The sequence below is a fragment of the Lutra lutra genome, chromosome X (genome assembly GCF_902655055.1).
Source record: "Lutra lutra chromosome X, mLutLut1.2, whole genome shotgun sequence".
Classification (NCBI taxonomy): Eukaryota; Metazoa; Chordata; class Mammalia; order Carnivora; family Mustelidae; genus Lutra; species Lutra lutra.
Window position 1 is genome coordinate 49,097,324 of NC_062296.1, and position 24,965 is coordinate 49,122,288.

At 52.5% G+C, this 24,965-nt stretch overlaps 2 protein-coding genes and 1 long non-coding RNA gene across 3 annotated transcripts; 2 read left to right on the forward strand and 1 right to left on the reverse strand.

Moving 5' to 3' along the window:
- Positions 1-8,991: 8,991 nt before the first annotated feature.
- Positions 8,992-10,330, reverse strand: LOC125091289 (uncharacterized). Its single transcript, XR_007124642.1, has 4 exons — positions 10,241-10,330; positions 9,926-9,971; positions 9,246-9,287; positions 8,992-9,139 (listed from the first exon to the last, which is right to left on the reverse strand). It is a non-coding gene; the product is annotated as an uncharacterized LOC125091289 (long non-coding RNA).
- Positions 10,331-11,388: 1,058 nt separating this feature from the next.
- Positions 11,389-15,469, forward strand: LOC125091985 (uncharacterized protein CXorf49 homolog). Its single transcript, XM_047716191.1, is given in 7 exon segments — positions 11,389-12,128; positions 12,130-12,867; positions 13,431-13,587; positions 14,133-14,212; positions 14,482-14,527; positions 15,166-15,207; positions 15,314-15,469. Coding segments are annotated over 6 exon segments (1,650 nt in total). The 5' UTR covers positions 11,389-11,540; the 3' UTR covers position 15,207; positions 15,314-15,469.
- A 3,775-nt stretch (positions 15,470-19,244) lies between these two features.
- On the forward strand, positions 19,245-19,520 carry LOC125092067 (60S ribosomal protein L37a-like). Its single transcript, XM_047716337.1, has one exon. It carries the CDS (start codon positions 19,245-19,247, stop codon positions 19,518-19,520), a length of 276 nt encoding a protein of 91 aa, XP_047572293.1.
- The last annotated feature ends 5,445 nt before the right edge of the window (positions 19,521-24,965 follow it).

The following is a 24,965-nucleotide window of genomic DNA, read 5'->3' on the forward strand; positions in this document are numbered from 1 at the left end:
GGTTATGGGTCTGCTCAGGTTTTCTATTTCTTCCTGCTTCAGTTGTGGTAGTTTATATGTCTCTAGAAGTGTATCCATTTCTTCCAGATTGTCGAATTTGTTGGCATAGAGTTGCTCATAGTATGTTGTTATAATTGTTTGTATTTCTTTGGTGTTGGTTGTGATCTCTCCTCTTTCATTCATGATTTTATTTATTTGGGTCCTTTCTCTTTTCTTTTTGATAAATCTGGCCAGGGGTTTGTCAATCTTATTAATTCTTTCAAAGAACAAGCTCCTAGTTTCATTGATTTGTTCTATTGTTTTTTTAGTTTATATTTCATTGATTTCTGCTCTAATCTTTATGATTTTTCTTCTGCTGGGTTTAGGCTTTCTTTGTTGTTCTTTCTCCAGCTCCTTTAGGTGTAGGGTTAGGTTGTGTATTTGAGACCTTTCTTGTATCTTGAGAAAGGCTTGTACTGCTATATATTTTCCTCTCGGGACTGCCTTTGTTGTGTTCCACAGATTTTGAACCGTTGTGTTTTCATTATCATTTGTTTCCATGAATTTTTTCAATTCTTCTTTAATTTCCTGGTTGACCCATTCATTTTTTAGAAGGATGCTCTTTAGTTTCCATGTATTTGGGTTCTTTCCAAATTTCCTCTTGTGATTGAGGTCTAGCTTCAGAGCATTGTGGTCTGAAAATATGCAGGGAATGATCCCAATCTTTTGATACTGGTTGAGACCTGATTTATGACCCAGGATGTGGTCTATTCTGGAGAATGTTCCATGTGCACTAGAGAAGAATGTGTATTCTGTTGCTTTGGGATGGAATGTTCTGAATATATCTGTGATGTCCATCTGGTCCAGTGTGTCATTTAAGGCCTTTATTTCCTTGTTGATCTTTTGCTTGGATGATCTGTCCATTTCATTGAGGGGAGTGTTAAAGTCCCCTACTATTATTGTATTATTGTCGATGTGTTTCTTTGATTTTGTTATTAATTGGTTTATATAGTTGGCTGCTCCCATGTTAGGGGCATAGATATTTAAAATTGTTAGGTCTTCTTGTTGGACAGACCCTTTGAGTATGATAGAGTGTCCTTCCTCATCTCTTATTATAGTCTTTGGCTTAAAATCTAATTGATCTGATATAAGGATTGCCACCCCAGCTTTCTTCTGATGTCCATTAGCATGGTAAATTGTTTTCCACCCCCTCACTTTAAATCTGGAGGTGTCTTTGGGTCTAAAATGAGTTTCCTGTAGGCAACATATTGATGGGTTTTGTTTTTTTATCCATTCTGATACCCTGTGTCTTTTGATTGGGGCATTTAGCCCATTAACATTCAGGGTAACTATTGAGAGATATGAATTTAGTGCCATTGTATTGCTTGTAAGGTGACTGCTACTGTATATTGTCTCTGTTTCTTTCTGATCTACTACTTTTAGGGTCTCTCTTTGCTTAGAGGACCCCTTTCAATATTTCCTGTAGAGCTGGTTTGGTGTTTGCAAATTCTTTCAGTTTTTGTTTGTCCTGGAAGCTTTTTATCTCTCCTTCTATTTTCAATGATAGCCTAGCTGGATATAGTATTCTTGGCTGCATGTTTTTCTTGTTTAGTGCTCTGAATATATCCTGACAGTTCTTTCTGGCCTGCCAGGTCTCTGTGGATAGGTCTGCTGCCAATCTAATGTTTTTACCCTTGTATGTTACAGACTTCTTTTCCCAGGCTGCTTTCAGGATTTTCTCTTTGTTGCTAAGACTTGTAAATTTTACTATTAGGTGATGGGGTGTGGACCTATTCTTATTGATTTTGAGGGGTGTTCTTAGCATCTCCTGGATTTTGATGTTTGTTCCCTTTGCCATATTAGGGAAATTCTCTACAATAATTCTCTCCAATAGACCTTCTGCTCCCCTCTCTCTTTCTTCTTCTTCTGGAATCCCAATTATTCTAATGTTGTGTCGTCTTATGGTGTCATTTATCTCTCGAATTCTCTCCCCATGGTCCAGTATTTGTTTTTCTCTCTTTTGCTCAGCTTCATTATTCTCTGTCATTTGGTCTTCTATGTCACTAATTCTTTCTTCTGCCTCATTTATCCTAGCAGTAAGAGCTTCCATTTTTGATTGCACCTCAATAGCTTTTGTTTTATTTCATCTTGGTTAGATTTTAGTTCTTTTATTTCTCCAGAAAGGGCTTTTATCTCTCCGAAGAGTGTTTCTCTAATATCTTTTATGCCTTTTTCGAGCCCGGCTAGAACCTTGAGAATCGTCATTCTGAACTCTAGATCTGTCATATTACCAATGTCTGTATTGATTAGGTCCCCAACCTTCCATACTGCCTCTTGCTCTTTTTTTTTTTTTTTTTTTTTTTTTTTTTTTTTTTTTGTGGTGAGTTTTTCCGCCTTGTCATTTTGTCCAGATAAGATCTGCTTTCTCCTCCTCCGGAATTCCGCTGTTTTCCTTGGTGAGTGAAGTTGGTCTTGGCTGGGTTTCTTGTTGATCTTCTGGATGAGGGGCCTGTTGTAGCGATTCTCAAGTGTCTTTGCCCCGGGTGGAATTGCACCGCCCTTACCAGGGGCCAGGCTGAGTAATCTGCTCGGGTTTGCTTTTGGGAGCTTTTGTTCCCTGAGCCCTTTCCATAGAGTTCTGGAGGATGGGAATGAAGATGGCGGCCTCCCAGTCTCCGGCCCGGAGGAGCCGAGAGCTCGGGGTACCGCTCCTCAGTGTGCCCTCAGAGAAAAGCGCCCAACTGCCCCCGTCTCCCTGGCCTTTAGTTGCGCTTGGAGGAAAGCGCTCAATCGCTCGCACTTGGAGAAAAGCTCCTGGTCGCTTCCATCTCCGTGGCCTCTGGCCGCGCTCCGAGCTCACCCAGCCTGCGACCGGTTCAAGGTAAGCCCTAGTTGAGAGCTCACTCCTCGGCTTTGTCACTGTAGCCGGCTTCCCTGCTCTAATACCTGCGAGCTCTGCGACACTCAGACACCCCTGGTCCTTCTGTGACCCCGCGGGACCTGGGGTTTCACTGACCCCGCCTGGGCTTCCCCCCGGTTTAGCCTCTGGAGCGATGTTCCTCCATGGAGCAGACTTTTAAAAGTCCTGATTTTTTGCTCCGTTTCTCTGCTGCTTGCCAGGAGCCAGCCCCTCCCCCCATCACACAGTCTATCTTCCCGTCACTTTGGATTCACTTCTCCACAGGTCCTACCTTTCAGAAAGTGGTTGATTTTCTCTTTCTAGAATTGTTGCTCTTCTTCTCTTCGATTTCCTGTTGGATTTGTAGGTGTTCGCAATGGTTAGATAAGCTATCTAGCTGATCTCCTGCTACCTGATGTTGTCTCAGCCTGCTACTTCTCCGCCATCTTCTACAAAAACACCCGTATTAACTCTTCTTTAAATGTTTGGTAGAATTTGCCTGTGAGGCATTCTGCTCCTGAACTTTTGTTTGTTGGGAATTTTTTGATTACTGACTCAATTTTCCTTTCCAGGTTATCAGTCTGTTCTAATTCTATATTTCCTCCTGTTTCAGTTTTGCTAGCTTATATATCTCTGGGAATTTATCCATTTCTTCTAAGTTGTCCATTTTTTGGCATACAGTTCTTCATCATATTCTCTTATAATTGTATTTCTGTGGTGTTGGTCATTTTTGCTCTCTCATTTGTGATTTTATTTATTTGAGCCCTTTCTTCTTTTTTCATGATAAGACTGGCTAGAGGTTATCAATTTTGTTGAGTTTTTCAAAGAACAAATTCAGTTTCATTGATCACTTCTTTTTTTTTTCATTTTGTGTATCATTTCCTTTTGCTCTAATCTTTATTATTTCAATCCTTCTCCTGATTTTAGATTGTTTGTTGTTCTTTTACTAACTCCCTTAGGTGCAAGGTTATGTTGTTTGAGATTTTTCTTGCTTTTTGAGGTAGGCCTATATTGCTATAAACTTCCCCCTTAGAACTGCTTTTGTTGCATCCCAGAGGTTTTGAACCATTGTGTTTTCCTTTTTATCTTTTTCATATTCTTTCTTATGTCTTCATTGATCTCCTAGTTGACCCATTCATTGTTTAGTAGCATGTTATTTAACCTCCAAGTATATGTTGTCCATACAGACATTTTATTTTGATTGACTACTAGTTTCATAACATTGAGGTCAGGAAATATGTGTGGTATGATTTCAATCTTTGTGAATTTGCTAAGGTTTGTTTTATGGGGTAATATGTGATCTATTCTGAAGAATGTTCCATGTGCACTTGAAAAGAATGCATATTCTCATTTTGTTTATTTGACAGACAGAGATTACAAGTAGGCAGAGAGGCAGGCAGAGAGAGAGAGAGAGAGAGAGAGAGGAAGCAGGCTCCCTGCTGAGCAGAGAGCCTGATGTGGGGCTCGATCCCAGGACCCTGGGATCATGACTTGAGCCGAAGGCAGAAGCTTTAACCCGCTGAGCCACCCAGGCGCCCCCCATATTCTCATTTTGGATGGAATGTTTTGACTATATCAGTTAAATCCATCTATTCCAGTGTGTCATTCAAAGCCATTATTTTTTTTAAAGATTTTATTTATTTGACACAGAGAAAGAGAGATCACAAGCAGGCAGAGAGAGGGGGAAACAGGCTCTGTGCTGAGCAGAGAGCCCAGTGTGGGGCTCGATCCCAGGACCCTGAGATCATGACCTGAGCCTAAGGAAGAAGCTTAACCCACTGAGCCACCCAGGTGCCCCATTCAAAGCCATTATTTCCATCTTGTTCTGTTTGGATGATCTGTCCATGTGTAAGTGGGGTGTTAAATTCCTTACTATTATCATATTGTTATCAATTAGTTCATTTATGTTTTTTACTGTTTTACTTATTTAGGTGGAGCTCAATATATATTAAGCAAAAACTAACAGATCTACTTTAGATCTGTTAGACAACAATACAAACAGTACAGGATTTCAATATCCCACTCTGAGCAACGGATACATCATACAGACAGTAAAAAACAAAATTATGATCCTCAAATTCAGAAAAAAAAATAATTAAGTATCAATATCCATTCATGATGTACATTTAAAAAACTTTTTGATTGTTGAGATAGAATTTACATCAAGGTCTGGGAGTCCTTCCAAACTCATACTGTTAGGGAACCACGACCACAACCAAACTATAAAAAATTTTCATCACCCGCCAAAACCCGTCATGCTCTGATAGTTAAACCCCTTCTCTCAACACACAGACACTGGCAACCACCGATCTGTCCTCTCTCTCTGTGGTTTGGACTTTGGAATGTCACCAAAATGGAAACCCATCGGGGACACCTGAGTGGCTCAGTCAATTAAGTAACTGATTCTTAGTTTCCCCTCAGTTATCACCATTGTGATAACATCTCATGGGTGGTGGGATGCAGCCCTGCGATGGGCTATGCACTCAGTGGGAATTCTGCCTCAAGATTCACTCCCTCCACACCTCCCCTATTCATGCATGACACTCTCTCACTCCCCCTAAAATAAATCTTTTTAAAAAATGAATTCCCACGATATGTAGACTTTTGCACTTGTTGTTCTTTATACAGAAAGGGGCCCACATAATATGGCACGTCTGGAGGTGCCATGTACCATTCCTCAGCCAGGCAGTAGTTACATGGCTTAATATCTTCCTATTCATTTGTCAGATTGCAGGCTTTCTACAATTCTGTATACATACGGTGTTTCATAAATATACTTACCAAACTCCTATAATTTATTTTATGTTTGTAAAGGTTACTAATAGCACTTGTTATCATGTAAAAGAAAGTGGAAAAGGCAAGACAGCAGTCACCTCAAGAAAACTGGGGAGACAAGTGACTGGCATGGGGCAAAAGTAGGGTTTCAACTTACTGTCAAAATTTCTCTAAATCTGAGCAGTAGGTACTAGGATTCCAACCTGACAGGAGCCCAGGGCCACTGAGCACCCTCTAGTGATGCCGATGGTGCCCGCAGGGATCATGCAGGTAACAGGTCGCATGACCACCCTGACACCCACAATGTGCGGGGCAGCCAAACCCGGCGAACACGGGCGAGAGTCTCCCCACCTTAAGGTCAGCTGAGTAGCACCCAGAATGTAGCTGAGTAGCACCCCACCGCTGCCATGCAAGGTAACATATGAGCCGATTCCAGGAATTAGGACGTGGACATCTTTGGGGACCATGCCTGTGCCCTCCACGCCCAGCGCCGTCTCTGGTGCGCACCCCCTCCTGCCCTCCTTGGGTGTGCCCATCCCCCCCAAGCGTTGGCAGACAAAGGGTGGCCAGTGGTGCTGGTGCTGGAGGAGGTGGAGAGGGAGGCATCTGCCGGGGGCCTGGACAGGCAGAAGAACGAGGCAGGACGGGGCCTAGGGCTCCCCAGGCCAGTCGCCACTGCCTCCCTGGCTGCAGAGGAGACGTGAGGGGGAAACCGAAAGGGGCACTAAATAAGGGCGGGGGACCCACCTCCTCCTTTCCCCTGGGGCCCACACGGACTCCCTTAATCTGTGCCTCACCATCTGCCACTCACTTCCCCCTGGGATGCGAAGGTGCCGAGCCACAGCCTGTGATGCCTGTGTTTACAGCAACATGACTGCGGGCTGCGCGGTCTGAATATGGAACAGAGATCGTGTGCTCAGACGATAGAAGGGAGGCTGGCAAAACTAGTCAGCCAGGACTCTGACCAGACCATCCTCCACCCACTCTCCCCTTCCTGGCGCTGGCCACCATGGCTCTGTGCCCCCGGGGGCGCTGTGGGTGCTGGACGTCTCCCCACTCACAACTTGACCGCGCGAAGGCCCGCGGACACCCCAGCCAGAAGGTCTCTCCCAAACACATTCCCGCAGGCGACAACAGCGCACCGTGTTGCCCCGCCAAGAGAGAACCACAGGGTCCGGGTGAAGGCCGGAGTCCCAGCAACCAGGCCCACCTTCTCAAGTGAGGGGTTTGGAAGGACAGGACCGAGTCCCACGGATGTGCCTCCCCAGGCTGAGGTCTGTGCTTGTCCCACCCGGCGCCGGATGGTCTGGCCACCTGAGTTGGTGGCACAGACCTGCGAGGGAAGGCAGGCTGAGAAGAGGGCGCAAGGGGGAAACCAAGGCGGCCCAGTCTTCCCCACGGGGAAGCCAGTCTCTACTTCCCATCCTCACTGTGCCCATCCTGCCCTTGTCCCCGTTAGCTCCTGGCAGAGCAGTCTCCGGAGCGAGCTCCCTGCTGCTAAGATGAGGCCCGCCCCGGCCACTCCGAGGTAGCCTTCCCTCCCACTGTCCTTCCTTCAACACACCCGGGAGGGCTCAGACCTCAGAGGATCACAGAGTCGGATCCACAGCCTCCTCTGGGGGCCCGTGACACCGAGCATCCCCGCACCCCGTCCGGGGCTCTGGGGACTTCCACGCCATTTCCCGCCAGTTATAGGCATTTAACGGCACCCCCTGAAAGGTAGAGCCGCCCCTTGCTTCTGCTCGTTCAATCCCTTGCAGGCCCTTGACCACAGTCTCCCCTCCCTTAACACCCTGAATCACCTCGCTCTCCCTCCCCGGAGATTATCTTATCCCCGATTAATTATATTCTCTCTCTCTCTCTCTCTCTCTCACACACACTCTCACACACACACACACACACACACACACTCACACACCCCAATACACACACCAACCATGACCATCGAACCCCCCAGCCCGCTTTCTGTGCCTGAAACACCCGGGCTCGCGGGAAGGGTGTCTGGTCTGGCAGAGGCGACCCTCACCTCACTCAGACCCAGATCTGACCCTCTGAGTCTCAGGCCAGCACAGCCCTGGGCCCCGGCTGAAGGAAGGAAGCCATCTCCGCCCATCAGCGAGGGCGACATGGAACACGGAGTCCGGACTAAATCTCCTGTGACCTGAAGGAGCAGTCGGGGAGCCTGAGCGGGGACACGGAAATAGCGCCTCCAGAAAAATCTGGGTCATGGTGGAGGTCAAACAGCACTGGCAGAGGACTACGCGGGCACATTGAGACCCGTCACGCACCCTTGCCATAGAAGGGGATGGCCACTTTGCAACCAAGGGACCGGAGACGACCAGGCTGGAGGAGGGGGTGAGGTGATTTGGACAGGAGGGAAGGGAGAGCTCTGGTGGCTAGCCCATCCGTTTCTGGCTGCTGGCGGGCCCTTTGCCCCTGGTCGGCCCAGAGCCCCCACAAGCCTCATCGCACCCACCTCCAGCCCAGAGACGAACCTGTGCTTTTCTGCCCGGTTCCCTTACCTTCCTGTACGGGTTCCCTGTACCTGCTCAACAACCCCACCGGGCTGTGACTTCTGCCTCCAACCCGCCACTGAACCCAAGGAGGGAGAAGTGACAGGGTTGGAAACCCAGCCTCAAGGCCCAGGGCTAAAGAGGAGAGGGGAGGGTGCGCCAGTTCCCGCACCAGTGGTCCTCCTGCGCGGTGGCACCAGAGGGAGGGAAGGACTCCGCAGAGGGCGCTGGGCCCAGGAAGGGCCAAGAAGAGCTCAGCTGTGCTTTCTAATGCCTGTTGAAGCACTGGGGCAGGGAGGGCCAGCGAGGGAAAGCCACAAGCCACGGGAGTGATCAAGGACGCTCAGACAGCAGAGCAGGGGGGCTGGGAGGAGCAGGACAGCGATCCCAAGGAGGGAAGGGAAGGGGGGCTGCAGCTCTGGCAGGGGTCCTGAGTTCCTGCTGAAGGGGGAGGGGTCGGGGGCAGGGGATGAACGGGAAGCACCCCCCCAGACTCAAAAAGAGGGGGACATGAGGGAAGAACCTGAAGGGGACCTGCGGGGGAAAGGGAGCAAACGCTCAGGTGGCCAGACAGAGCCCACGCAGAGCCCACGCAGACCCCAGAGGGGGCACCCAGCACAGGCCCACCCACTCTCCCCACAAGGAGAAGGCCTACCACAGGACCCAGGAGGTCCTGTTCTGGCAAAGGCTGGGACAGGGAGCAGCTCCCTGCCCCGCCCCTCCCCTCCCCTCCCCTCCCCTCTCCCACCCCTCCCCACTGCCCGGCCCAGCCCCCTCACCCCACAGAGAGGGCAGACCACAGACCTGAGAGGTACTTTAATTTGAAACTGCTGTGAACAGGGCTGGGGAGGGGGCAAAAGAACAGGCAGAGGAAGTCTTGGCCGAGGTCGAACAGGAGGGAACCGGCTTGGCCACAGCTCCCTGGCTCCAAAGGCACCAGCTGCTCCTCGTGCGCAGAGATGCTGGGCTCAACCTGTCCGACAGAGCAGGCTCAGGGAGGAGCAGCAAGCCAGGGCCAGCCCCCGCCCTGCTGCACGGGCCGCCACGGTGCAAAGGGGAATGCAGTGTGTGACACTCACTTCAAAGGCTCTGGAACTTGTCAGTCAGGGACCGCATGGCCGCTGAAACAGAGACAGGCGTAAGCAGACCCTCCAGACGTGGGGAGAGAGGAGCCCGTCCCCCTGTCCCCGTGGGGAACCGCCTAGCCCTGCAACCTGAAACCCCCTCCAGCCCCTATCCCAGGAGTGCGGGCCTGACTCACTCACCCACCACCTCCATTCACTATGGACACGTCCTCTTAAGGGAACGCGATGTGCCGGTACTTCTCCAGCTTTGAGGCACATCCGACTCAGTCAGACTTGGCCAGACACATAGACACACACAGACACACACAGACACAGACACACACACACACACACACACACACACAAGCCTTGCAAGCCATACCAAGGAACCGTTAAAGGGAAAATCAAGGCGGCATCTGCAAATGTCCTAAAGGAGGGAGACCTGTGTGACCTGTTCCCGCCAGCAGAGCGGCCACGCAGGCGAGGCACGACTGAACCGCCTGTGCGCACACCTAGCTGTGCACGCACTGTAGGCTCCCGGGCCAGGCCTGCCAGGGTCTCCTCCCCACAGGAACGGTGGTCCCTGGGAGGCCGCCTGCACCTGTTGCCCATCCCGGGTCCTGACCTGGGGACCCCCACCCCACCCCACGGCCTGCCTCTGCCCCAGCCCGGCCCCAGCCAGAGGTTCCTCATACCAAGCTGCTCTTTAAGATCGTCTATTTCTCTCTGTAGCATGAGACACTAGGCCGGCAGACAGCAGACACAGAGAGAGAAACCATTAGTATCCTCTGGCTTCCTCTCTCCTCCACCTCCCCCTCTCCCGCAGGTACTACATCCCCAGGCCCAGTGGCTAGACCCCCACAGGCTCCTCAGTGGAGAGGCGGCACCTTCCCTCTGTGGCGAGCAGATCCGGGTGGGTGGGGGGCGGGGCACCCAGGTCAGTCTAGCCTGGACCTGGATCCCACCCTCTAGGTTGGGCGTGCCTTTCTAGGAGCCACAGGAAGCATTACCCGAGGACAGTCCTGTGCGCCAGCTGGCGGCTGCTGCTGCCTCTCCGGCCTTGGGGGCTGGTCAAGTGGCTCCTGGTCACCTGAGAGGGAAAGAACATCAAATCCAGCTTCCAAGGCCCCCACGGAGGTGCAAAGGGCCTCAGCGGGGTCCAACGTGAGGCAGCACCACCCTCTGCTGGCAACCAGTGGCCCCTGCTCCGCCAGCGGCTCCAACCTTCTCTCTGGACCCGTCCCCCCTGTCCCCCAGGGGCAGCCAGCCCATCCTTGAGGGTGGGCCCCAGGGACCCTGGCTCTGGCTCGGACTCTCCCAGAGGGGCAGCCACAGCCAGCCCCTGGCAGGAGCAACGCACCCATACAGGACTCATCAGAAGAAAGGCGCCGTGCTGCTGAAAGGCTGTGTCCGAGGCCGCAGTTTGGGGTACTGCCACGTATCACCCCTGCTGCACAAACCCCACCTGGGGGAGAACGCGGCTTAAGGCCGGTCCTGTCCACACCCCATGTCCAGTGCGAGAAACTGCCCGGGGAGGCGGGCCGCAGAACTGAGTCCCCAGCAGGGGGGATGTGTGTGTGTGTGTGGGTAGGTGTACCCATGCAGATGTTGGTGATGGGAAAAACTGGAAATACTCCAAATTCTCCTGGATAAGGAAACTACATTTGCTCTCTGGGACTTTCTCGGGAACATATGCCACCTACCCTCTTACCATTGCCTGTGGGTTCCCGTGCCCAGTTCCCATCGGGTCCTAAGTGGGACTGTGGAACAGTGGCCAGGAAATGCTCTGTGTACTATGTGCCTCACATCTGTTCCGACCCTAGGTCCCCACAACACTGGAGGCAGGTGCCTGTCACTCTGCTCTGAAGAAAGGGGGAGACAGAAGTTCAGAGCCATGACTCGAACGTAAAGCAGGATACAAGCCAGGAGGTAGGACCAAAACAGTTGAGTCAACCGCCCCAACTACCAGACACAGAGACCTGAACCAGTTCACAAGAGGACCAAAGGCGCTCGACCCCATTGGTTAGGGCCTCGAGGGGTGGGCCAACAAGGGGCGCGCTGGTTGGTGGGGGGCGGACCAATGAGGAAGCCGCCGCAGTCCCGTCGGAGGCGCGCGCAAACCACGCGTTGTTTGAGGCGATCTCGAGCGGTTCAACGCCACACCGGGTGGCGTGGAGCCTGTGGTGAGGGCCGGCGTCGTCCGGACGCCGAGCGACTCCCGCCGCCGTTCAGGCGCCCTCGCCTCTCACCCGTCGCGCCGGGACCAGGGCGGTCGTCTCCCTCAAAGCCCGGCTGCGCGGCGTCGCCGGCATGAGCACTCCGGATGAGGGGTCTGTCTGGGCAGCGGGTTTCGGCCCCGAGGGCGGGGAGCAGGCCGGCGTCCGCCCCTCCGGCCCCGGGGCCCCGCGGGCCCCGCGAGCCCCGGGACTAGGTCTGGATGTGGGCCCGCCGCGGAGCGGCGAGGGCGAGGGCGGGTTCGCAGACGCCGAGGGCTTCGAGTCCGAGCGGGAAGTGCTGGAAGCGGGAGGGCCGGTGCTGTGGGGCCGCGAAGGCCGCCCCGGCTCCCCGGCCGATGACAAGGGGGACGCCCCGGACTACGCGGCCCACCTGGCTGACGAGTCCGCGGCGGACATCGTGCAGCAGCTGACAGACCGCGACGCCCTGGGCCTGCGGAGAAACCCGTCCCCCGAGAGCTGCGCCGCCGAAGCGTCGGGCGGTTGGGCAGGCCTCGACGCGGGGCCCAGTGGGCGAGGCGCGCTCGGCCTGGGCCGCGTGGAGTCGCAGCCGCCTTCCGCCGCCGGGCCGCGCGTGGCTGGGCCCGAGAGCGGCCGGGCCTGGGGGAACCCGAGAAGAGGCGCTAAGAGCAGGGCGAATGCCAGGACGGATCGCCAGCGGCCCCCCCCCCGCCGCCGCCGCCGCCGCCGCTGCTGCCGAAGGCCTGGGCGCCCCGCTGCCTTCCGACCCCGAGTCCTCCGATGAGTTCGGGGAGATACAGCTGATGAGGGTGAGCATTTACTCCAAAGAAGGAGGCCAGGCCAAGCCCAGCAGCCCCGAGGATCCCGGGGACACACCCAGACACTCAAATTTCCGCGTCAGGGAGAATTTCCTGCACGTGCCGGGCCCTTTCCTGACCTCGGCTCCCCGAGGATTCACTTCGGTTGTGGAGAGGCAGGCCATCGGAGAGCTGGACATGCCTTCCTCCAAGAAAATGCAGAGTGTGGTCTGGGGGAAGGGGGAGAGCAGGCCCACCTACCGGGGAGCTACCGCTGTTGCTGCTGCTACTGCTGCTGCTGCTGCTGCTGCAGGCGGCTTGCCCCGGGCCACCTCTAGGAGGAAGGTGACCCAGGAGAAGAAATCCCTAGGGGGCCCCTCAAGAGTCGCCTCGGGGAAAAGCTTTCCTTCCTGGGGGCAGAGAGTCTCGGCAGCTCCCCTGGAACCGGCCACCTTCCCCCCAATCTCTGGTGTCTCGCTGCTTGGCAAGTCCAAGAAGCATCCCGTGGGCCCTTGGGGAATCAAACAGCCCAAGCACACGGGGGCCGGGAAGAAATCGGTGGCCAGGAGGACACGGGAGGCGGAGGTGGTGGCGTCGGCAGGAGAAGGCACTGACTCAAACAGAGACGCATTCCCAAAGGGCCAGGTGAGTAGGCCATGCTCCTTCTCTCTGGGTGCCCTTCCTCTCCCCCTGCCCCTCCGGCTCTGCCCAGTTCTTTACCCATGCTGCCTCTGTCCCTACTTCAGGGGTTGCCGTGGGTGGCCCTGGGTCATTGGGATCACTGGGATGGCAGACCCGCTCGAGGGTCGTTTTCACAGGGGCAGGTATTAACCTGGGGGTAGCACTGCGTGTGAGCCCGGCACCGTTCTGAACCCTTGGCACGTTTCCTGCCTCCTTCCCCCAGAGAGGCGTCTGGATGAAGGGAGGACTGGTAGCTGATTGGAAGCCAGGAACCCCTTCAAAGCTTGGACCACGACCCTTCAGGCTTTAGCTGCCTGGGCTTTGTCAGTGGCCTACTCATCTCCCTGGCTCAGCCCTGCCTCCTGGCCTGGGGCTGATTGAGGGAGAAGGTACCAGCCAGATCGGCCTCTGAGTTCCCTTGCCCATTCCCCGCCTCACCTCAGCTCTTATACACACGTGGGTGTGTACACACACACACACACACACACACACCCCAAGTCCAGATGGGTGAGGAATTTTTCTTTTAGCTTCCAAAACAGAGGCCAGGGCCATCTTGTTTGTGCATGCATCGTGGAGAATGCAGCACTGGCGACCTCCAGGCCAGAGCCCCCCAAGTGCCAGGAAGCTCGGAACCCTTGGCGCCAAGCCAGGGAGACGTCCTGCCCAGAGGGCCTGCACCCTCCGGTGAGTCTTGTGGGTGTCAGAGGAGTGCGGGGGAGAGGGGAGGAGGAGGAGGGAAACCTCTTGCTCTGGCTCTGCTGGGGGCTCAGTTCTGCGGCCCGCCTCCCCGGGCAGTTTCTCGCACTGGACATGGGGTGTGGACAGGATCGGCCTTAAGCCGCGTTCTACCCCAGGTGGGGTTTGTGCAGCAGGGGTGATGCGTGGCAGTGCCCCAAACTGCGGCCCCGGACACAGCCTTTCAGCAGCACGGCGCCTTTCTTCTGATGAGTCCTGTATGGGTGCGTTGCTCCTGCCAGGGGCTGGCTGTGGCTGCCCCTCTGGGAGAGTCCGAGCCAGAGCCAGGGTCCCTGGGGCCCACCCTCAAGGATGGGCTGGCTGCCCCTGGGGGACAGGGGGGACGGGTCCAGAGAGAAGGTTGGAGCCGCTGGCGGAGCAGGGGCCACTGGTTGCCAGCAGAGGGTGGTGCTGCCTCACGTTGGACCCCGCTGAGGCCCTTTGCACCTCCGTGGGGGCCTTGGAAGCTGGATTTGATGTTCTTTCCCTCTCAGGTGACCAGGAGCCACTTGACCAGCCCCCAAGGCCGGAGAGGCAGCAGCAGCCGCCAGCTGGCGCACAGGACTGTCCTCGGGTAATGCTTCCTGTGGCTCCTAGAAAGGCACGCCCAACCTAGAGGGTGGGATCCAGGTCCAGGCTAGACTGACCTGGGTGCCCCGCCCCCCACCCACCCGGATCTGCTCGCCACAGAGGGAAGGTGCCGCCTCTCCACTGAGGAGCCTGTGGGGGTCTAGCCACTGGGCCTGGGGATGTAGTACCTGCGGGAGAGGGGGAGGTGGAGGAGAGAGGAAGCCAGAGGATACTAATGGTTTCTCTCTCTGTGTCTGCTGTCTGCCGGCCTAGTGTCTCATGCTACAGAGAGAAATAGACGATCTTAAAGAGCAGCTTGGTATGAGGAACCTCTGGCTGGGGCCGGGCTGGGGCAGAGGCAGGCCGTGGGGTGGGGTGGGGGTCCCCAGGTCAGGACCCGGGATGGGCAACAGGTGCAGGCGGCCTCCCAGGGACCACCGTTCCTGTGGGGAGGAGACCCTGGCAGGCCTGGCCCGGGAGCCTACAGTGCGTGCACAGCTAGGTGTGCGCACAGGCGGTTCAGTCGTGCCTCGCCTGCGTGGCCGCTCTGCTGGCGGGAACAGGTCACACAGGTCTCCCTCCTTTAGGACATTTGCAGATGCCGCCTTGATTTTCCCTTTAACGGTTCCTTGGTATGGCTTGCAAGGCTTGTGTGTGTGTGTGTGTGTGTGTGTGTGTCTGTGTCTGTGTGTGTCTGTGTGTGTCTATGTGTCTGGCCAAGTCTGACTGAGTCGGATGTGCCTCAAAGCTGGAGAAGTACCGGCACATCGCGTTCCCTTAAGAGGACGTGTCCATAGTGAATGGAGGTGGTGGGTGAGTGAGTCAGGCCCGCACTCCTGGGATAGGGGCTGGAGGGGGTTTCAGGTTGCAGGGCTAGGCGGTTCCCCACGGGGACAGGGGGACGGGCTCCTCTCTCCCCACGTCTGGAGGGTCTGCTTACGCCTGTCTCTGTTTCAGCGGCCATGCGGTCCCTGACTGACAAGTTCCAGAGCCTTTGAAGTGAGTGTCACACACTGCATTCCCCTTTGCACCGTGGCGGCCCGTGCAGCAGGGCGGGGGCTGGCCCTGGCTTGCTGCTCCTCCCTGAGCCTGCTCTGTCGGACAGGTTGAGCCCAGCATCTCTGCGCACGAGGAGCAGCTGGTGCCTTTGGAGCCAGGGAGCTGTGGCCAAGCCGGTTCCCTCCTGTTCGACCTCGGCCAAGACTTCCTCTGCCTGTTCTTTTGCCCCCTCCCCAGCCCTGTTCACAGCAGTTTCAAATTAAAGTACCTCTCAGGTCTGTGGTCTGCCCTCTCTGTGGGGTGAGGGGGCTGGGCCGGGCAGTGGGGAGGGGTGGGAGAGGGGAGGGGAGGGGAGGGGAGGGGCGGGGCAGGGAGCTGCTCCCTGTCCCAGCCTTTGCCAGAACAGGACCTCCTGGGTCCTGTGGTAGGCCTTCTCCTTGTGGGGAGAGTGGGTGGGCCTGTGCTGGGTGCCCCCTCTGGGGTCTGCGTGGGCTCTGCGTGGGCTCTGTCTGGCCACCTGAGCGTTTGCTCCCTTTCCCCCGCAGGTCCCCTTCAGGTTCTTCCCTCATGTCCCCCTCTTTTTGAGTCTGGGGGGGTGCTTCCCGTTCATCCCCTGCCCCCGACCCCTCCCCCTTCAGCAGGAACTCAGGACCCCTGCCAGAGCTGCAGCCCCCCTTCCCTTCCCTCCTTGGGATCGCTGTCCTGCTCCTCCCAGCCCCCCTGCTCTGCTGTCTGAGCGTCCTTGATCACTCCCGTGGCTTGTGGCTTTCCCTCGCTGGCCCTCCCTGCCCCAGTGCTTCAACAGGCATTAGAAAGCACAGCTGAGCTCTTCTTGGCCCTTCCTGGGCCCAGCGCCCTCTGCGGAGTCCTTCCCTCCCTCTGGTGCCACCGCGCAGGAGGACCACTGGTGCGGGAACTGGCGCACCCTCCCCTCTCCTCTTTAGCCCTGGGCCTTGAGGCTGGGTTTCCAACCCTGTCACTTCTCCCTCCTTGGGTTCAGTGGCGGGTTGGAGGCAGAAGTCACAGCCCGGTGGGGTTGTTGAGCAGGTACAGGGAACCCGTACAGGAAGGTAAGGGAACCGGGCAGAAAAGCACAGGTTCGTCTCTGGGCTGGAGGTGGGTGCGATGAGGCTTGTGGGGGCTCTGGGCCGACCAGGGGCAAAGGGCCCGCCAGCAGCCAGAAACGGATGGGCTAGCCACCAGAGCTCTCCCTTCCCTCCTGTCCAAATCACCTCACCCCCTCCTCCAGCCTGGTCGTCTCCGGTCCCTTGGTTGCAAAGTGGCCATCCCCTTCTATGGCAAGGGTGCGTGACGGGTCTCAATGTGCCCGCGTAGTCCTCTGCCAGTGCTGTTTGACCTCCACCATGACCCAGATTTTTCTGGAGGCGCTATTTCCGTGTCCCCGCTCAGGCTCCCCGACTGCTCCTTCAGGTCACAGGAGATTTAGTCCGGACTCCGTGTTCCATGTCGCCCTCGCTGATGGGCGGAGATGGCTTCCTTCCTTCAGCCGGGGCCCAGGGCTGTGCTGGCCTGAGACTCAGAGGGTCAGATCTGGGTCTGAGTGAGGTGAGGGTCGCCTCTGCCAGACCAGACACCCTTCCCGCGAGCCCGGGTGTTTCAGGCACAGAAAGCGGGCTGGGGGGTTCGATGGTCATGGTTGGTGTGTGTATTGGGGTGTGTGAGTGTGTGTGTGTGTGTGTGTGTGTGAGAGTGTGTGTGAGAGAGAGAGAGAGAGAGAGAGAATATAATTAATCGGGGATAAGATAATCTCCGGGGAGGGAGAGCGAGGTGATTCAGGGTGTTAAGGGAGGGGAGACTGTGGTCAAGGGCCTGCAAGGGATTGAACGAGCAGAAGCAAGGGGCGGCTCTACCTTTCAGGGGGTGCCGTTAAATGCCTATAACTGGCGGGAAATGGCGTGGAAGTCCCCAGAGCCCCGGACGGGGTGCGGGGATGCTCGGTGTCACGGGCCCCCAGAGGAGGCTGTGGATCCGACTCTGTGATCCTCTGAGGTCTGAGCCCTCCCGGGTGTGTTGAAGGAAGGACAGTGGGAGGGAAGGCTACCTCGGAGTGGCCGGGGCGGGCCTCATCTTAGCAGCAGGGAGCTCGCTCCGGAGACTGCTCTGCCAGGAGCTAACGGGGACAAGGGCAGGATGGGCACAGTGAGGATGGGAAGTAGAGACTGGCTTCCCCGTGGGGAAGACTGGGCCGCCTTGGTTTCCCCCTTGCGCCCTCTTCTCAGCCTGCCTTCCCTCGCAGGTCTGTGCCACCAACTCAGGTGGCCAGACCATCCGGCGCCGGGTGGGACAAGCACAGACCTCAGCCTGGGGAGGCACATCCGTGGGACTCGGTCCTGTCCTTCCAAACCCCTCACTTGAGAAGGTGGGCCTGGTTGCTGGGACTCCGGCCTTCACCCGGACCCTGTGGTTCTCTCTTGGCGGGGCAACACGGTGCGCTGTTGTCGCCTGCGGGAATGTGTTTGGGAGAGACCTTCTGGCTGGGGTGTCCGCGGGCCTTCGCGCGGTCAAGTTGTGAGTGGGGAGACGTCCAGCACCCACAGCGCCCCCGGGGGCACAGAGCCATGGTGGCCAGCGCCAGGAAGGGGAGAGTGGGTGGAGGATGGTCTGGTCAGAGTCCTGGCTGACTAGTTTTGCCAGCCTCCCTTCTATCGTCTGAGCACACGATCTCTGTTCCATATTCAGACCGCGCAGCCCGCAGTCATGTTGCTGTAAACACAGGCATCACAGGCTGTGGCTCGGCACCTTCGCATCCCAGGGGGAAGTGAGTGGCAGATGGTGAGGCACAGATTAAGGGAGTCCGTGTGGGCCCCAGGGGAAAGGAGGAGGTGGGTCCCCCGCCCTTATTTAGTGCCCCTTTCGGTTTCCCCCTCACGTCTCCTCTGCAGCCAGGGAGGCAGTGGCGACTGGCCTGGGGAGCCCTAGGCCCCGTCCTGCCTCGTTCTTCTGCCTGTCCAGGCCCCCGGCAGATGCCTCCCTCTCCACCTCCTCCAGCACCAGCACCACTGGCCACCCTTTGTCTGCCAACGCTTGGGGGGGATGGGCACACCCAAGGAGGGCAGGAGGGGGTGCGCACCAGAGACGGCGCTGGGCGTGGAGGGCACAGGCATGGTCCCCAAAGATGTCCACGTCCTAATTCCTGGAATCGGCTCATATGTTACCTTGCATGGCAGCGGTGGGGTGCTACTCAGCTACATTCTGGGTGCTACTCAGCTGACCTTAAGGTGGGGAGACTCTCGCCCGTGTTCGCCGGGTTTGGCTGCCCCGCACATTGTGGGTGTCAGGGTGGTCATGCGACCTGTTACCTGCATGATCCCTGCGGGCACCATCGGCATCACTAGAGGGTGCTCAGTGGCCCTGGGCTCCTGTCAGGTTGGAATCCTAGTACCTACTGCTCAGATTTAGAGAAATTTTGACAGTAAGTTGAAACCCTACTTTTGCCCCATGCCAGTCACTTGTCTCCCCAGTTTTCTTGAGGTGACTGCTGTCTTGCCTTTTCCACTTTCTTTTAAAGGAAAGCAATCGCTATTTAATAAATAACCTTTACAAGGATGGGAAAAATTACAGGAAGGTAAGGATTAATTGTATTTATGTTACACCATATGTATACATGATTGTGGAAAGCCTGCAATTTGAGAAATGGATAGGAAGTGATCAAGCCATCTAACTACTACCCAGGTGAGGAATGGTACATGGCACCTCCAGACATGCCATATGTGTGGGTCCCTTTCTTGAAGGACAAGTGCAAAGTCTGCATACCATAGGATTCCATTTTTGTGACATTCTTACAAAGTCCAAACCATAGGGACGGACAGCAGATCAGTGGTCGCCAGTGTCTGGGGTTGAGAGAAGGGCTTTACCTCTCAGAGCACTTCGGGTTTGGCGGGTGATGAAAATTTTGTAGTCTGGTTGTCGTGGTTCCCTAACAGTATGAGTCTGGAAGGACTCATAGACCTTAACGCAAATTCTATCTCCATAATCTTGAACTTTGCTCTCTGGGCTCAGACCTAGTTTGCAGCAACATGGCTAAACGCACCAAGAAGGTTGGAACTGCGGGTAAATGTGGAACCTGTTACGGTGCCTCCCTCGGGAAAATGCTGAAGATTGAAATAAAGCAGCATGCTAAGTACACTTGCCCCTTTTGTGGCAAAACCAAGATGAGAAGACGAGCTGTGGGGATCTGGCGCTGCGGCTCCTGCATGAAAACCGTTGCTGGTGTTGCCTGGACGTACAATGCCACTTCTGCAGTCACACTAAAGTTGGCCATCATAAGGCTGAAGGAGTTGAAAGAGCAGTAGAAGCTCCAGCATTTGAGACACTGCTAGCCTATAATAAACGGGTTACTTCATGTAACAAAATTACTTCGGCTTCTTGTTAAATTTATTAATTAGATCTTCTGGTTTGTGTTGCATTCATTTTGCTTTCTCAAAAGACTCCGAAATTGATGCAACATGGGGGGTTAAGGGGGTAGGAGAAGAGTAAATGAAACAAGATGGGATTGGGAGGGAGACAAACCATAAGTGACTCTTAATCTCACAAAACAAACTGAGGGTTGATGGGGGGAGGGGGGTTGGGAGAGGGGGGGTGGGATTATGGATATTGGGGAGGGTATGTGCTATGGTGAGTGCTGTGAAATGTGTAAACCTGGCGATTCGCAGACCTGTACCCCTGGGGATAAAAATATATGTTTATAAAAAATAAAATTTAAAGTTAATGAGTTAAAAAAAAAGACTCCGAAATTAAAAGTCCTCTAATTAAAAAAAATAATCTTGAACTTTTAAAAATTTGTGAAAAATACATTACGAACGGATACTGTACCCTACCAATTATTTTTCTGAATTTGAGGTTCACAATGATCTCCTTCATAATTTGTGAATGTGGAATATTGTAGCAATTTATTTTCTGAAGTTAAATCAAGTTTGTGTGTCTGGGATGGATCCAGTTTCATCATAGAGCCTTCTGGTTTCCTTCTTATATCCTGTAGAATTCAGTTTGCTAGTATTCTGTTACTGATTCTGCTTCTTTATCATGAGTGTGTGATTGATCAGTGATTTTCCTTTCTCAACTTGTCCTTGACAGGATTTAGTATCCAGGTTATTGTATCTTCAAAGTGTTTTGCAGAGTGTCCTTCGTTTTCCCGTTTTTTTATGAATTCATGTCACATTAAAAATGTTTCTGCCAAAAAAAAAAGTTTTTGCTTAAAGTATTTGTCCAAAGTCAATGGAGGACCCTGGACTTTTTTTAAACGTTTTTATTTATTTAATTGCTAGAGAGAGAGACAGTGAGAGAGGGAACACGCGCAAGGGCAGAGGGAGAGGGAGAAGCAGGCTCCCCGCTAAGCAGGGAGCCCAACTCGGGGCTTGATCCCACATGACCTGAGCTGAAGGCAGATGCCTAACAACTGAGCAATCCAGGCGCCCCCAAATTTTACTTTTGAAAATGTCTCTCTTACAGATAATTGCAAGAAAATTGCAAGAAACACTCAGATATCCTTCACCTGGATTTACCCGTTATTATTTGTCACTTATGTCATTTTCTGTCCCTCCCCTCTGTGTGTGTGGTTTTTTGGTTTTTTTTTTAGTATATGTGCTGCCGAAGCGAGCACTCTGTGTGTGTGTTTTAAATGTTTCATGAATCATTTGAGTTACTTGAAGAAATTATGGTTTATTGTCCCTAAATACACAACATATATTTCTTTTTTATTCTTTTTTTAGAGATTTTATTTATCTATTTGACAGATAGAGAGATCACGAGTAGGCAGAGAGAGGGGGAAGCAGGCTCCCTGATGAGCAGAGAGCCCGAGGCAGGGCTCGATCCCAGGACCCTGAGATCATGACCTGAGCCGAGGGCAGAGGCTTAACCCACTTAAGCCACCCAGGCGCCCCACAACATACATTTCTTAAGAGAAATCGTGATCTGCTAAAAAATCTTAATGCAGATATCACACTCTGAAAATTTAATTTTGAGACAATACAATACCTAGTTTAGATTCTCACTCAAAATTTCCCATTGTCCCAATATTGTTCTTTGTACCTGATCTCTAAAACAAAAAAAACCCATCTTTCCACGTAAAGATCATCCATTGCATTTCAGTTGTCATGTCTCCTTAGTATTTAAACTAACATATTTTCCCAGACTTTTTTTTTTTTTTTTTTTTTTTTTTTTTTGGTCTTGCATGACATTGCCTTTTGAAGATCTGGTCCAGGAGTTCAGAAAGCTTCTTAGGCTGGATTTGTCTGATTGCTTTCTCCTGTTTAGTTTCAGGTTAAACACGTCGGGCAGGAATACTATACAAGTGATGTTCTGTCCTTCTCGGTGCATGACACCAGGATATTCTTGATGTCAGTTGTCCCACAACTTAATTTTGATCATTTGGTTTTGTGGTTATTTCTACCCTCTCTTTTCCGATGTTGGTGCTTCGCTCCCTTGTTTCCTTGATCAAGCTCCTTCGAGTTTCACCAATTTTATTCTTTTCCAAAGAACCAACTCCTGCCTTTGTGATTCTATTTCTTGTATACTTGTTTCCTCTTTCACTAATTTCTTTTACCTTTATTCCTTCCTTCATCCTTTCTTGAGCTTATATTGCTTTTTTTCTAACTGTTTTCATGAACTTTCAACTATCCTTTTAAACATATGCATTACAAATACCCCTTTAATGGCAAGACAGAAAGGTTTATGAGTAGCATTTTTGCTATCATTTTGTTACAAATAGGGGAACCACACAGATTTCTACTTTTGTTGGCAGGATCAATGATTTGTGGCACATTTATAAAAGGGAATACTTTTTCATCAGCAAAAATGCACAAGGTACCGCTACACAGAATAATAAGAACAAATCTTACAAATATGAGAGTGAATAAAAGAAGCAAGAAACAATACGGACATATTTAATGATTCCATTTATGTAACTGTAAATAATGGGCAGTATTGATGTATCATTTAAAAATGCATATATAGGGGCACCTGGGTGGCTTACTTGGTTAAGGGTCCAACTCTTGATCTCTGCTCAGGACATGATCTCAGGGTTGTGAGATCAACCCCTGTGTCGGGCTCCATGCTAGGTGTGGAGCCTTCTTAAGATTCTCTCTCTCTGTCTTTCCTCTCCCTCTCCCCTCAACTCCTGAAAAATAAAACAAAATAAAGATGCATGCATTGTGTATAAAACCATAAGGAAAGTGTGGTCACAGAAGTAAGGTTGTGGATTTCCTCTTTGGAGGAGGAAATGGGGCTGAAACCAGACAGGGAAACCTCAGGAGCCTTGGGGGATATTGACAGTGTTCTCTTCTGTGACCCGGGGAGTTTACACAGACATTAACTTGATAATCATTTATTAAAATATGCATATAATCGTGACATTTTCCCTATCTATGTTACCTTTCACCATAAATGGCGAAAGAACAATGCTAAGGGAAATAACATAGTAGTATAAACATATTGTAATTATGTTATATCCAGAAGTAAAACTAAAATTATTTCCTTTATTTACAACAGGCCTCATTAAGATTAGTAACCTCATTTCATTTATATTGATAGCCTTATGTTCCAAATTTCATAGATTTTACTAAAAATGACAGGAATGATGTTTACATAATTATAATATGTAAATCAATCTCAGTTTTTTAATAGGTATTCCATATTTGAGTGGTATGTTTTCACTCGGAATCTAATTGTGAGTTTGTGCTGAAAACCCACAAAGGTGTTGCACTATGGTTACAGCTTTTCAGAGATTTCTACCTTCCCCATCCACTTCCTCTCAGCGGTGGAGGACCAAGAACCCCCGAGAGCAAGAAATGAAGGCCGAAAATCCAAAACAAAGGACCTGCGTTGTAATACGATGATTTGACCAGCTGAGGGCAGTGCCGTTCAAGGCTGTTTGTTGGGAAGTAACGGGTGGACGCCCCGCTTTTGGAGTTCTCCCGTCCTTCCGTAGTTGGGCGATTAGCCACTGAGACTGAAGGGGTTATTCGCCAATAAAGGTGGTGGGCGTGGTGATGGCGGTGCCCCGCATTTCCCTTGCCTGTTTGACACTTCCCTCTTAACACCAGCCTTCACCCCTGCTTCCCCATCTACAACCCTTTTCTTCCTCTTCTCCCTACACAGAAACTGAGACCAATGATGTGTTTGACTAGGCGTGGGGGCATGGACAGGCAGAAGAAACAGCAGGAGGGTGTGGGCAGCCCTTCAAGGCCTTATTGGTAGGGAGCAAAGCTAGAAGAATATTCCTGAAAAGTTAGACCTCACCCCAGGAGTTTCCCCTGCTTTTGTTTCTAGTCTTGCTTTCCCCCAAAGTGGCTCAAGTTTAGCCTCCACGCTGCTTTGTGGCTTTGAGAGGGTCAGTAGAAAGAATGTCATGGTTGTTTATTTCATTGACAGATGAAATGGAACAAAATGATCCTCTGGGGCCACCACCTCTGCCTAAAGATACATAGCATTTCCCATTGTAAATACTGCCCCATTCTCTTGGCACCTTTATTTAGAAGTTCAGCTACCCTAATTCTCCTCTCTTACTTAAGGATGGGCCTGAAGCAGAAACAAAGGAAACATTTATGTCAAAACTTTACGTTAAATGACTAAGTATTTAAAGGGTCTTTTCAGATTCTTCTTAGGGCTTTTCCATCTCTTCAAAAGACATTTTCTTTTTTTCTTTTCTTTTCTTTTTGAAAGATTTATTTATGGGGCGCCTGGGTGGCCCAGTCAGTTAAGCATCTGCTTTCCGCTCAGGTCATGATCTCAGGGTCCTGGGATCAAGTCCCACATTGAGCTCCCTGCTCAGTGGGGAGTCTGCTTCTCCTTCTCCCTCTGCTGCTCCCCCTGCTTGTGCTCATTCTCTCTCTCTCTCTCTCTCTCTCTCTCTCTCTCTGTGTGTGTTTGTGTCAAATAAATAAAATATTTTTTAATAATAAAAATAAAAATAAATAAATAAAGATTTATTTATTTTAGAGAGGAGGCGGTGGGGGCAGAGGGAATGAGAGTGTTAAGCAGACTCTCCGCTGAACATGGAACCCAACACAGAGCTCTATCTCCTGACCCTGAGATCAGGACCCAAGCCAAAATCAAGAGCCGGATGCTTAACCAACTGCACCACCCAGGCACCCCCAAACAACATTTTCTTTATCGCTAATTCTATGGTACCATTAGAAGACATTTTGAAAAAAAAATTATTTTCCCCAGAATTAAGAACCCAAATGCCTCAACTCATTTTTTCTCCTGCTTCCTGCCCCAGTATCATAGAAGTACAGAATCTGAGAGCCAGAAGAACTCCTGGAGAAATCAAATAGCCCAACTCCTGGGCAGTGTCCAAGTGAGGAATCAGACCTAGGGGGACAATGCCACATCAAGGCCACCAGATAGTTCAAGGCTGTACCTTGTCCTCTCCACTTTGTCTTTCAGCAAGACCAGAGCCCTTCTGCCTCCTCACTCTCAGGTCTCTTGTGGATGAATATTGAAGTTGGCACAGTTCCTTCACAAGCTCCTGACTAGTTTGAGACACTGAAATCCATCCCCCTTGCTGTCCGTTACAGCTAGAGCCTTGTTAACCCATGTGAGTACCCCAGGTGAAGAAGTGGCTGCACCTGGGGCGCCTGGGGGGCTCGGTCGTTAAGCGTCTGCCTTTGGCTCAGGTCATAATCCCAGGGCCTGGTATGGAGCCCCACATCGGGCTCCCTGCTCAGCGGGGAACCTGCTTCTCCCTCTCCCACTCCCCCTGCTTGTGTTCCCTCTCTCACTGTGTCTCTCTCTGTCAA